The sequence below is a fragment of the Microtus pennsylvanicus genome, chromosome 4, assembly GCF_037038515.1.
Source record: "Microtus pennsylvanicus isolate mMicPen1 chromosome 4, mMicPen1.hap1, whole genome shotgun sequence".
NCBI lineage: Eukaryota > Metazoa > Chordata > Mammalia > Rodentia > Cricetidae > Microtus > Microtus pennsylvanicus.
This window is the reverse complement of record NC_134582.1, coordinates 138,383,390-138,396,217: the sequence shown is the minus strand read 5'-3', so window position 1 is coordinate 138,396,217 and position 12,828 is coordinate 138,383,390. Positions and strand designations below refer to the sequence as shown.

General features: G+C 46.2%; 1 protein-coding gene and 1 long non-coding RNA gene across 4 annotated transcripts in view; one reads left to right on the top strand and one right to left on the bottom strand.

Moving 5' to 3' along the window:
- Nucleotides 1-12,828, bottom strand: part of LOC142848485 (uncharacterized) — a 60,310-nt gene that overhangs the window by 19,701 nt on the left and 27,781 nt on the right. The window lies entirely within an intron of this gene.
- The window catches only part of Prtfdc1 (phosphoribosyl transferase domain containing 1), a 98,107-nt gene continuing 86,325 nt past the window's right edge, over nucleotides 1,047-12,828 (top strand). For all 3 annotated transcript variants that reach the window (XM_075970639.1, XM_075970638.1, XM_075970637.1), the window contains exons 1-2: nucleotides 1,047-1,155; nucleotides 10,888-10,994. In XM_075970639.1, coding sequence (XP_075826754.1) covers nucleotides 1,048-1,155; nucleotides 10,888-10,994 — 215 coding nt within the window. In that variant the 5' untranslated portion in view covers nucleotide 1,047. The remainder of the gene's footprint in view (nucleotides 1,156-10,887; nucleotides 10,995-12,828) is intronic.

The window sequence follows — 12,828 nt, the reverse complement described above, 5'->3', positions numbered from 1 at the left end:
TTGCACTTGATCCTAGCCAAAAGGTGAAGAAGCGCCGTGTGTGTTTGTTTGTGTGTGTGTGTGTGTGTGTATGTGTGAGTGTTTGAGTGTGTGCGCGCCCGCACGCACGCTGTTATTGTTGTTGCTGGACTTAGAACCCCTGCGACCTTGCACATTCTAAGCAAACACTGTTATATCACTGAGCTACACCCTAGCCCAATAAAAATCTTTTGGAGAAAACTAAATCAAGAGACTATCCATGTGAGGCCTTTAAACCCAAAATGGCCATAGGCAGGCTCTGGCAAGAGGTGGGAGACCAAAGTCACACAGAAAGCAAGGCCTTGGAGGAAAGAACAAAGAACTAGGGCGCTGGGCTAGGAGAAAGCTGGGATTAGGGGTTGTGTTTGACAACAGATTCATAAAACAAGGTTTTCTAACCGAGTAGAGCAATCGCCTTCAGCTACAACCTGAAACAATTAGAGTCAAGTAGTAAATTAGATACAGTATTTTGTTGTTGTTGGTTTTTTTTTTTTTTTTTAAAAAAAGCCCCTGCCCTAGGCCGATCAGATCACTAGGGTTTGGTCAGAGGAAATGCCGGCCTGTGGCCATTTCCAACTCCTGGCAGGGCGCCAGGAACTGAAACCCTCCGGGATACTCCAGCCCATTCCCAAAGCCGGAGAACGCTCAGTACTGCCGCTCTTTTAAGCTTTGACTTGGGACAAATGTGCATTTAAAACCCGGCCTGGCGGAGTCTTGGAGATTGCTGGCCTGGGAGCAGCAGCGACGGACTTTGGGAAGGCTAATGACAAGAGGCTGTTTTCGCACCAGAACGGATCTCAGGCCCGCCCCATATCCCCGCGGGGTGCGGAGCCCGCACAGAGACAGGCCACGGGTCGCCAGGGACGCTCCCAGGAGCGCGCTCAGGTGCACCAGGCGCTGCTCCACAGCTGCTCCCGCGCCGCCTCGGGAATGGGGCTTGGCTGAGGTTGCGGCTTTCCCGCCCGCAGGCTCGGGGCGGGGCGGCCCCAGCCACGTACCCCGCGTCCCATCCCCCACCCCCCACTCCCAATGCAGCCCGGCCTCCACGTCCTCCCGGCGTCTGTCCTTCCCGCGGTCCCCACGAGAGACATGGCCGGGAGCAGTGAGAAGGCGCCAGACTCTGGGCGAGGCGTCGTGGTAAATGCAAACTCCGGACCCCGGGCTCCCTAGCTCGCTCCCTTCCCCTCCCTTCGTGGCGTCCTCTTTTAGCTGAAATGCGTTCGGGTGAGAACCGGCCTCGGCTTTGTTCCTCCTCCGGGCGGAGATCGCTGCCTTCCTCGCATTCAGGTCCCCCTCCACCTTGTCTGACGAAACCCCTGCTAACATTGCTCCCTCATCCTTAGTTCCCAGTAACTCCTCCTCTCCCACCCTCCCTCGGGTTCCCGGCCTGGAAGCCTGCGACCTCCCGGGTCTCCACTTCTGCTAACCACAAAGAACCTCAGCGCTGCCTCCTCACTTCAATGAGTTTCAAGTTTTATTTTCAAAAAAGCCACTGAGAATTCTTCAGGGCAGCCAAGCTATAGACTAGCACAAGTGAATGGAATTGGAGCCGTGAATCTGGGGTGCGGCTCTGCAGAAGTCAGCAGCCAGAGTGCCCGGAGCCTTATCTGTGAAGGAAGGCAAAGTGAATGTGTGAAATACCTAGTAATGTGTCAAAACGGAAGGATGGAGGGTGGGGCCAGATCCAAACCTTCCCAACTCTGGGGATTCAGGTATCAACCCGCAGGTAGCCACCTCCCAGAATCCTAGAATCAAGCTCCAGCAGATTGCGGTTGTGACTACCTGGACTGGTGTGAAAAGGTGTGCGGGTGGTGGGTGGGGCTGATTTGACACTAAGATTCTCTTCCCAGAGCTTAGTGTGTAATTCCCAGTTAATCTGTTCATGGAAATGATGGACTGAACTAGAATGAGTGCGTTGGAAAGGAAACACCTCTCACTTAATAGAACTGTTCAGATTGAAATGTGGGGTTCAACAGCAAGACATCCCTTTCTTAAAGGAGGGGTGCCTTTAGTCTGCCCTGCTAGTCTGGTCTTACTGATGGAGTAAGACAAAGACTCTTTGTTTCCTGACATGTGCATTGGGGAGGGACCCAGGCAAGCAGTGCGAAAACACACAGTTAAGATAACTCAGGTGGACAACAGGAAGGAGGAGAACAGTTAGGGGGAGGGGTGGGTGCAGTGTCTTTGCTCACATGATCAGAGAGTTGTCCTGACATTTCACCCAGATCTGAAGCGTAAACAAAAGCTAAAGGTGGGGACCCAAGGCACAGAGACGTGTCAAGGGCAAAGAAGAGATCATTGTGTGTGTTTTTACAATAGAAACACTCCAGTCACCATGGATATGAAAGACCAGATGCGAAGGGGTGAAGATATGAAAGAGGAAATCATTAAATCAACTCTCATATTAAATCTATAATGTTCACAGATCAGGTTACCCTGTTGACAATTTGAAACCCATACATAAACTCCAGAATGTGATAGGGTAGATTTGGAAAACCATCAAAAAAAGGTTAGTTAATATTTTGGGGATAAATGAAAATAAAGTGAAAAATGAAAGAAAAAACAACTGTTTAGAAGAGATGCCTGGGGGAACTCCCAAATGCAAGCGTTACACTGTGGCACAAAGCCAGATGAAGGGACCAAGAATGAAGAACTGTATGGGAGAAACCAAGAGAAGAGTAGGTGCCAGGAGAACATGGTTTGGTGGAAGTGGATTTGCCAGGGTCATGAGGTCATCAAGATTGTCAGATGCTGCCAAAGGAGCAAGTAGGACAGGGTGGGCAAGAAGGCTTTAGTATGGGGCATCTTTCAAATAGCCACCCCTAGACTACTTAGAGTACCACTGTCTCGTAAGTACTAGATGCTTCTAAAGAACAGTGCATGATCCAGCCGGATGTGTGCCTTAGAGGCAGAGCATTTGCCTTGCATAAAATCCACCCAAACACCACTGTTAAAAATCCAAAGGAATTAAATTTAGATGTACTAATAGGATGAGTAAATTATTGAAATCTAAACAGTCAGTGAAGGAACGGTGTAAATAAAACAGTTTCATCTATTAGTGTCAACAGACAACTTCTTGAGAGAAATGCATGATCATAGTAAGAGGTGCATAAGGAGAGGAGAAGTTGTGTGTACCAGCTAGTGTGGGGCTTGGGCCCCAAGGGTAGCTGCTAAACTGCACAAAGTGCCCCCAAGATTGGCAATAACCAGTGTGTGATAAAAATGCCCTCTATGTATATTCATTTCTCTGAACTCCGGTTGTAAAGTTCAGAGAACATTCAGGTGCTGAGGAAAAGCAGGGCCTGGGAAACCAGGAGAAGATGAGTGTGCTGGTAAACAGATGCAAAATCTTAAGGATGGTGCAAAAACATCAAAAGGAAGTTATAACAATAAAAATACTAGCAAGAAAATAATAAATAATAAAAATTAAAATAATAAAACCCAGGGGTTTATTGGGCATTTCTTTTGTATTTTTTGTCAAGTTTTCATTTAATCTGAACAAATCTGTAAGTAGGTACTCCACACCCTCCATTTTACAGAAAAAAAAAATAAGGGCTCTTTGAGAATACATGAAGTCCACGTTATGTAGTCATGCTAGGCACATGGCTAGCAGGTGGCAGAAGCAGAATCTGAGGCAGCTTTCCAACTCTGCTACCTAGGAGACTGCAGCTCCAGAGGTAGGGCTGCTCTGGAGGAGTGGCGTGTTCGTGGGAATGTGTTGCTCATGTAGAACTAGGGTGGAATAACTAAGTGGAGCGGTTGGAAGAGCTACAGGATGACTAGTTAGAAAGATCAGGACGGCGGCTTTAGGAGAGCATCCAAGGTGTTTAGCAATGACTAGGAAGGAAACCTGGGTGGGGAGAGCTGCGGGGCAAAGGTGCTAGGGGAGGAGAGTGGAAGGATTTAATCATGACCCAAGCACACTTTGTGTAAGAGGAGCGACTACTAAGAAACTGGAGCCATTCATAGCCCCGCTCTACCAGAAGTGTGCCTGAACAGAGAAGTCTCCCCTTCCTGCTGATCCAGATGGTAAAAATAAAGAATGGCTGAGATATCAGCCCCACACAAGACGGGGATGTGATCTCCTTAAGGCTCAGGGAACACTGAGGAAGAGAGGGCAGAAAGAATGTGGGAGCTTCAAGATGGGGAACGGGACTGGGAAAGAGCAGGATGTAGGCTTGGGAGCCATGTACTCCCCAGCAGCGGGTGTGCTGACAGAAGTCAGGCCCTCCTGACAGTCAGCTCTGAAGATGGACTTGGTCACACGCTGCGGGTCTGTTGGCAACCCACAGATTCTGGGAGGACGAAGGAAGCATGGCTGTGTGTATCCACTGCTGAGCCCACCAGAATCTGATGGGAGGTCCAAACTCAGATGACCCTGGTTAAACAATATGGGACACTAAACAAAACCAACGCTAATAGGGAAAGGTAATTATAGGGAGGAGGGGTTGCCCGGAAGGTTCCAGAGAGAAAAGGAGGGAAGGTGGATCCAGAATACAGAGTGCACATGTATGAAAATATGAAATAACAATTTACTAATAGGAAAGTTAAAATGGGTCTTATCTACAAGTGACTTTCAGCATTTTAAAGACTACAACAGTAGCAAACAAAAATTGTTAAATAAAAAGATGTGGACTGAGTTCAGAGATCCTGCTGGAAGTTGGTTGTCACTTGGTTTGAAGCTAGTAAAGTCACCAGGTACATAGTTCACATGTCCTCGTTATTTCTCAGGGAGCTAAGATCTTCTCTGCCCACCTGGCTTTTAGGGGTCAGGTTCTCAGATAGCTTTGTCTCAGCAATTTGTGTTTTGCTAATGTGTTGTCAAATGATGCATAATTAGTACCTACACAACGAGGTTTGGGAAAAGATGAGAAAAATCAAAGTTACTGCTGAGTTTTTGTTCCGCTTGACTCTCTCCTTCCCTTTTGTCCATCCTCATTCCCGTGCGGGTGGAGTGGCAATTTGTGAGAATAAATATGAGGAAGAGAAAAATGCAGAAGAGGAAGGCGTTGCATTGGGATCCAAAGTGTCCTGTGTCCTGTTGAGCTGTCCTCGCTTTAGCAGAACGCAGGCCCTTCTTGTGTCCATTGTTCTGACACGGTAGCACTGGGCTCTGGAGCTGGGCCTGTTGCTGTTTGGGATTCTCTGCTGATGGAGAGAGAGAGAGAGAGAGAGGCAGAGGTGTGAAAACCAATGACAATTGTCTGTCTGCAGGGAGGAGCAGGTGAGCTCAGAGCAGGACAGAAGCAGACTTAGGCTGTGCCATGTGTCTCTGAGCCGTTTTTTTCTCCCTGGGAAGAAACAGTCTAAGAAGAAAAACAAAACAGGTTGTCATTGTGCTTTAAATGGGAACAAGAGAGTCAGATGGGCTCTGGACTTGGACGTGGTATAATGTGACTCAGTTTCTGTGTTTGTCACTTCTCCAGCTTGGAGATGTTTTGCCTCTTTGAACAGAGAAAGCATTGTGTGGAATAAACTTGGAGCATGTTATCTGTGATCCTGAAACTATTTAAAGATTCGTTGTTTTTTATTTTTTGTTTTAAAGCAAGTGAATCCATTACCTAAGGTTCAGAGCCACCCTGCATCCTCCAGGGATAGACTTACTCATAACACGATTAGTGTGCAAAGACAGCAAAACAGACCTGGAGCCTCTTGTCTCTGAGTGTTTTATCTCCACAGTGAAAACACCATTGCAGATTAGCCAGAAACAATGGTCACTTGTGATTGTTAGAACAGTTTGCGAGAAATGCGTTTCTACCAGATTCAATTCACTGCTTGAGCTGGGGTAGTTAGAGTTTGACAAAGTACACTGAGGTTTTTCCTTAAATGAGTCAAGGCCTGCTTATGTAAATGACTGTGAGTTATACGGACTACTGAGGCTTCAGTATAGTTACATGGCTAACATCAGTAAGTACTATAGACCACGTGCTAGTGAGTCTTATATTATCTGTCCTGTTTAACCTTCACAATAGCCATGTGGGGCAGCCATTGACTTTATTCTAGAGACATTCATATGCCCCAGGTCCTATAGCTAACAGACTTCCCGGAGGAGGTAGACTGACGTCTGTGATATCCACCATTACTCAGGTTGCTCTGAGCTGTTGATTGCTTTGACCATTTTCATGTAAAGATTTGCCTCGTATTTTTAATCATCATTTCCTTCTTTTTGGCACACGCATGTGTGTTGGGGAACTGTTGCATTTCTTCAATACTAGTTCTGCATTAGTCATTGCATGCAGTATGGATGCTATCCGCTCCATAGGTTCTCTCTGTCTTAAAGAAAAGAGAGTCAGGACCAGGCACAGTGGCACACACCTTTAACCCCAGCACCCAGGAGACAGAGGTAGAAGCAGGTGGGTCTCTGTAAATTTTACCTCCCAGTCTGGTCTGCCTCACTATCTGTTCCAGGATAGTCAGGCCTACAGAGTGAGAGCCTGTCTCAAAAACTAAAGAAAGAAAAGGGAAACAGGAACTCCTAATCTCAAAATGGCAGGAGTGGAGCCTGACCTTGCCATAGAGAGTAATCTCTGTGATTCAGAGCAAAGATCTGCAAGGATTTGTGTGCAGGGGGGGAGTTAGCTTGAGACACCACTGGTTACAGTGTCAGCAGACAAGCACCAGGCAGTGGAGGGGTAGCATCATGTGTCCAGAAGGAAAGTGATTGGATGACCTCCCTGGATCGTTGTTAGTGTGCCAGGGGCTCTCGCAGAGACTAAATGCCATTCTGGTGCAGCTCGTAGGACACTGAGCAGCCACTCTGGTGTTAGAGGTCACAGCCGGCTCCTGGAACTTCCAGATGGGAGCCAGTGTTGCTCTCTGTACACATTCACCAGTCACACCAACCAGTGTGCTGCTGGTAAGGTGCGGCAAATGCGGCCCTTTCTGAGTGCGGAATCTCCAGAGCTGTGAAGAGTAGCTCTTTCTATCACAAAGAGACAAGCTGAGGGCTGAGACTGGAGTTCTGAGGTAAAGATTGTCTCATTCATTTGATTGTTCAATATTTTTAGTACTGAACACCAGATCTCAGGTCAGTGGTCTCGGTACTAGGGATTGAACAAAAAGTAAGATGAAGTCTTCAAGAAGGAATACATATTCTAGAGGGGTGAGACATGTAAGGATACACACACACATGCACACACATGCACACACATGTACCCACACAGATTCATGCACACACACACGCATACACTCACACACACAGAGCACACACACGCATACACGCACACACACGCATAAACTCACACACTCATGCGCACACACCCTCATACACACTCACATAGTAGTAATATACGCTATGAAGAAAAGTAAAATTAGATATAAAGGATACAGAAACAGGATGGGAAGGGAGGGGAGTGCAGTTTATATTTGTGCTCGGAAAAGGCCTCACTGTAAAGGTAACGGTGAACGAAGACTGGAGAAAAACAACATGCAAGCCACGTGGTCATCTATAGGAAGAGTATTGTAGGCTAAAGAAATAGCAAAATACTAAATATATTCAACAGATTCAGTCGGTGAGGAGCTGTGGTTGGAGCAGAGAGAAGGAGAAAGTGATAGAGAACCAAGAGAGGGACATTGTTGCAGTCACAGTGGGGACTCTAGGTTTTACTCAGCATGAAGTGAGAAGCCCTTGAAAAAATTTGAGCAGGATTATGTCATGATGGGAAATTCACTCCACAACACTCGCTGCGGCTACCGTGGTGGGAGAAGGAAGGCGGGCTTGGCCGTTTCCACAGTTGTCCAGGCTGAAATGATGGCCGCATAGACCCAGATCAGGGTAGAGAGGCGGGGAGCAGGGGAGCTTGCTCAGGCGTGGTTCTGACTAGAGACCAAAAATGAATGAGAGTGGCGTGGGCTCTACTATAAAACATCCTTTCTAGAACCTGAGTCAAAGGGAGCTGGTTATGAGTCCCCCATACAGAGGAGGGTGGAGTGGGGTGGGGAATGTCTCAGGGTGATGGAGTGACCTGGAGTGGCCGGGAATGGGCTCTAAACCAGCCACAAACAGATAAGAGAGAGCAGGAGAATGGGAGGTGTGAAAATGTTCCCAAAGAACTGGAGGTGGAGCCTTTGCTGAAGCAGAGCTGCAGAGAAGCCCAAGGGAATAGGGCAGAGGACAACAACGTGAGAGCAGTCAGCAGAGCTTCCAGGAAGATGTGGGCTTGACCTGAGCTTCCAAGAAGGAGGTGAACTTTGGCACAGAGACAGAGGAAGCAGAAACAAGGGCAGTGTGTCAGAGAGATGAATGAAATCAGGACTGGAAAGAATTAGGTGTCCTAGAGACCCCCAGAACACCTCAGGCTATAGCCATTGCTCTTGGTTGTCCACCAGAACTTGATGGTAAGACCCTATTGCTGAAAATATCACACACCTCGATCACAGGGCATGGAAGAGTCAAGTTGGTTCTAACTAAGAAGCTTCCTCCCTGCCAGCTAGGGTTCACAGTGCTGGAAGGAAAGTGCTGTGCGCTATGTGGTAGAATGATTGACACTTGTAGGAACCCTAGTGACCTGAGTTTTATGGGTGCAACCATCACCTTCTGCTGCACCACAGAAACACATGTCTGGTACTGCAAATATGGCCGAGAACCCATGATTGGGAAGCTCGTAGGTTACAGCAGTGAACCTTTTTACAATTATTTTTCAAAATGATATAGCATCAAACTAACCTGTAAATGCCTGTCCCTTGGGCCAGGCCTGGTGATGCACACCTTTAATTCCAGCACTCAGGAGGTAGAAACAGATGACTTTCTGTGAGTTCAAGGCCAGCCTAGTCTACAAAATGAATTCCAAGACAGGGTTGTTACAGAGAAAGCTTGCCTTGAAAAACAAACAACAACAACAAAACCAAGACAACAACAAAAAACAAAAAATAACAACAAAACAAAAGGCAAACAAAAAAAAATCCTGTCTCTCTACCCATAGATTAGTGCAGCTCTCAAACTCATCAGAGAAGTTCTTTTGTGCAGTGGATGCCCACTAATGCAGAGACTCACAAAGCACAGAGAATAATGGCTGTGGAGAAGCCATCCACAAACAGGACATCTGTATCACGCCCCTTCCCTCAAGGCTCAGGAACCAGCTCAGAAGAGGGAGCAGAAATATTTTACAAGTCAGAGGTCAGGCAGGACCGGAGGACAGTCATGAGTTCACAGCACACGTGGTTTCCTGCAGATCAATGCAGTCCACATTGTAGTGTGGAGAGGAATTTAACTAAGGAGCTAGTTACCACTGATGGCTTCTGGGGCAAGTAAAGTCCGTTTTCTCTAAGGGCATAGCATCTAGTAGATCAGTCATGCTCCAGTGAATAGCAGCCCCATGTCCATCAGTTCAAAGTCAACACAAACTGAACTCAACAGGTTCAAAAAATGAATATGAAATTGGAGACGTGGTTGGTAGTGGATCAATCTGAAAGAAGCTAGGAGGAAGAGTTGGGGATGAGTATGATCAAAATACATTGTATGCATGTACAAAATGCTCAGACTTAACAAAATATTGCATATATATGATATTCATACACAGAATCATGACTAGATGGGAAACCAATCCGAGGGCGAGGGCAGGGATTAGATGTAGAAACGAGGAAGACAAACAGGACGGGCCTGTGTTGTAAATGCCCTCCGTGCCTCAAAGCTGGGCAGGGTGGTCCAGACTGTGTGGAAAAATGGTTAAAGAAGGAGAGCTATGAATCCTGATGCAGAAAGGTTTCCAAGCATGACATTTTCACTATTGCATCCTTCTTGCTTATGTGAAAGGAAAAGCCACGTTCTCCTTCGTTTTCTTCCACATCTCATTATTCTAACCAGAAAACTTGTGCACTAAGTCTCAAGCAAGAGAAAGAGTCTCTGGCTTGCTGTCAGGCTGTGTTCTGTGAACAGGCCAGTTTTCTTGGAGTTTCACATCCTAAGACAGGCTGAAGTTCCTTAAAAAGAATCTCCTGTTTTAGTCTTTACTGCACTGACGGAAGTACCTAGAAGTCTGGGCTGGCTGTGACCCCGGTATATACTTTTTATAAATATCATAACCTTCCCCAGAAGATGAGGTCATTCACAGTGAAGAGAAATGCAGAACGTATCATAATACTGTATATTATACAATTATAAATGTGTATAATGTAGCCATAATCTTTTCATAATATAGACACTAAGTATATGCTTACACATATATCCTTACAGTGCCAGAGACTGAGCTTAGGGCTGCAGATACGCTGGATGCTCACTCTGTTACTGAGCTGCACTGACATAGTGTTTACAAACATATGATCTCCATACTATACCATCAGGTTAGCTATAAGACATTGAGTTTAGGGACCAGAGAGATGGCTGGGTAGTTAAGAGCACTTACTGCTCTTGTGAGGGCCCAGGCTCAGTTCACAGCACTGACCTCAATTAGTTAGCAACCACTTATAACTCCGTTTCCAGGGCGACAGATTCTCTCTGGCTTCTGAGCTGACCTTTGAGGATACCTGCATGCATGTAGCACACCTAAACTCATGCAGGCGCACACACATATAAATAAATACAATAAATCATCTTTAAATGGATGAGGTTTGTATTTTATATTGTATGATTGCCAATAGTAGAGTGGAGCTCACCGTTGATCTCACTACTCCCTCGTTTGGTCAGGTTGCACTAGTTAGGGGTGGAGCACACTGTTATCTTAGTGCTGCCTTGTTCTATCACATTGCAAAAACTATAACCTCTTACTAAGCTCTTCATAGTTCAAGGGAATATATTGATATATCGAGATCTGCAGGCCTTTTCTCTGTGTTCAACATTTTTCTCCTTTCAAGTGATGGGACTTTTCTTGTTATTTACATTAAAATATAAATTAATAATGAAAAATACCATAACTGAACTACTTTGGTTTACAGCTTTTGGACAACTGGCCAGGCTATGACTTGGATTTATTCACGTACCCACAGCACTATTATGGCGACCTGGAGTGTGTGTTCATCCCTCATGGCATCATAGTGGACAGGTAAGTGCTGGGTCCTGTGTCAGCGTTGCATTGGGGCGGCCCCCTCTTGTGTGACTCTTACAGGACTGTTAAGGATTTACTTGGTGGTTGGGAGAACTTCTCTAGGGTAGCAAATTTGAACACAAGGAGTGTGGTCTTTCACTGAATGGTGTACATAGGCATTTACTCAGGAAGGTTGGTAAGAAGGATATACACGTATAAGCTATTATAAATAATACCGTTCCCCACCCAAATAAGCAATGCCCTGTACAAACCATGGAGATGAGCACCAGAAAATGGCTTTGCACCCAGAAACATCCTTGTCTCATGCTTTTCACAGACTTTTGGTTAACGGGGAACATTAGGAGGTGAACTTTACCTCTGTAGGACACACTTTTAAAACCCTGACTGTCCCAGAAACTTTCTTTCCCTTTGGAAGGGACACACACCATGTCACAGGTCAGATAATCAGCCTGTGTGTGATTGTGTCTATCAGGTGTAATGGTAAAATTAATATGCTGCGGATCCCTGGTGGCTGCAATGGCAGAAACGCTGCAGGTGACGGGGGTGGGCCATGTGGCAGCAGGCAGCAAACAGTGGGTCCCAAGAGCAGCCAGTCCCAGGCATGGATGGTGCAGTTCCCCAAGTGGCTGCAGCAGGCCCCAAGGAAAGACAGACCGGTAGGCATGCCACGAGACCACACTGTAGGTCTCCGAAGGTGGCTGGTTCAGGGCAGGGAGCCACACAGCAGGCAAGAGACAGAGACATGGATAGGCACACCATGCAGAGTGAGGTTGGATATTTATTTAGTGGGTTTTGAAGGGGTAAAGGGAGAAGGGGAGAATAGTAGAGAGACACATACACAGAGAGAAACAGAAACAGAGAGAGGGAGGGAAGGGAAAAGTGGGGAGAGTGGAATGGAGTTGGGAGAGAGATGGAATAGGAAGAGACTCAGGATACAAGCAGGAAGGAAGATCTGCCTGCTTCAGCAGAATAAGGGAAGTGGGTGGGGCTTATCTCTTAAAGGAACAGGACAGATTATTACATCGGGGCAATGTTTTAAGAATAACAGAACATGCAACTTCAAACTCTCTGTGAAGAGCACAGCTGTTTTCTCTCCTGTTCTTGGTCCTTCATTCCCAGTCAGTCCTAGGCACTTCACCCTATTCTTGGTTTCCAAAGGCTGCCTGCCTCTGAGTCACTATCATGGATCTGGATTTCTAGGTGTAGCCCTTTAACAGAACCACCTCAGTACCTGAACCACCTAGCCTGTTCCTGTACCCAGACTGAATAAGTTCACATTCCCAGGGAAGCCAAGCCTCCTGGTGTTCACAGCCTAAGCCTGGGAATCAGCAACTCCTGAGAGTCCCAGACCCAGAGAAAAAAAGAGGCATCCCCTGACTCACTCTTTCTTTCATCTGTAGTATTTCTACCTCTGCTGCTTTTTAATCTGTTATACTCCCATGAGGTTAAATTTAACTCTGAACCAAGTCCTTAAAGCAAAAGAAAAGTTAAAAAATATCCATAGGACACTTGCCCAGACATTGTCACTGTCAGTGAGAAAAGGGACTCATACAAACTCCTAGATTGTATAAGATTTTTTGTGTTGTTGTTTTGGTTTGGTTTGTTTAATTTTTTTGAGACAGGGTTTTTCTGTGTAACAGTCCTGGCTGTCCTGGAACTTATTTTGTAGACCAGACTGGCCTTGAACTCACTGAGTTCCTCCTGTCTCTGCCTCCTGAGTGCTGGGATTAAAGGTACCCCCACCACCTGGATAGATTGCATAAGATTTCTATTGCCTAAGACTTGTATTTTTTTTATTGTCTCAACTCACAGTGTATCATAGAAAATAAAT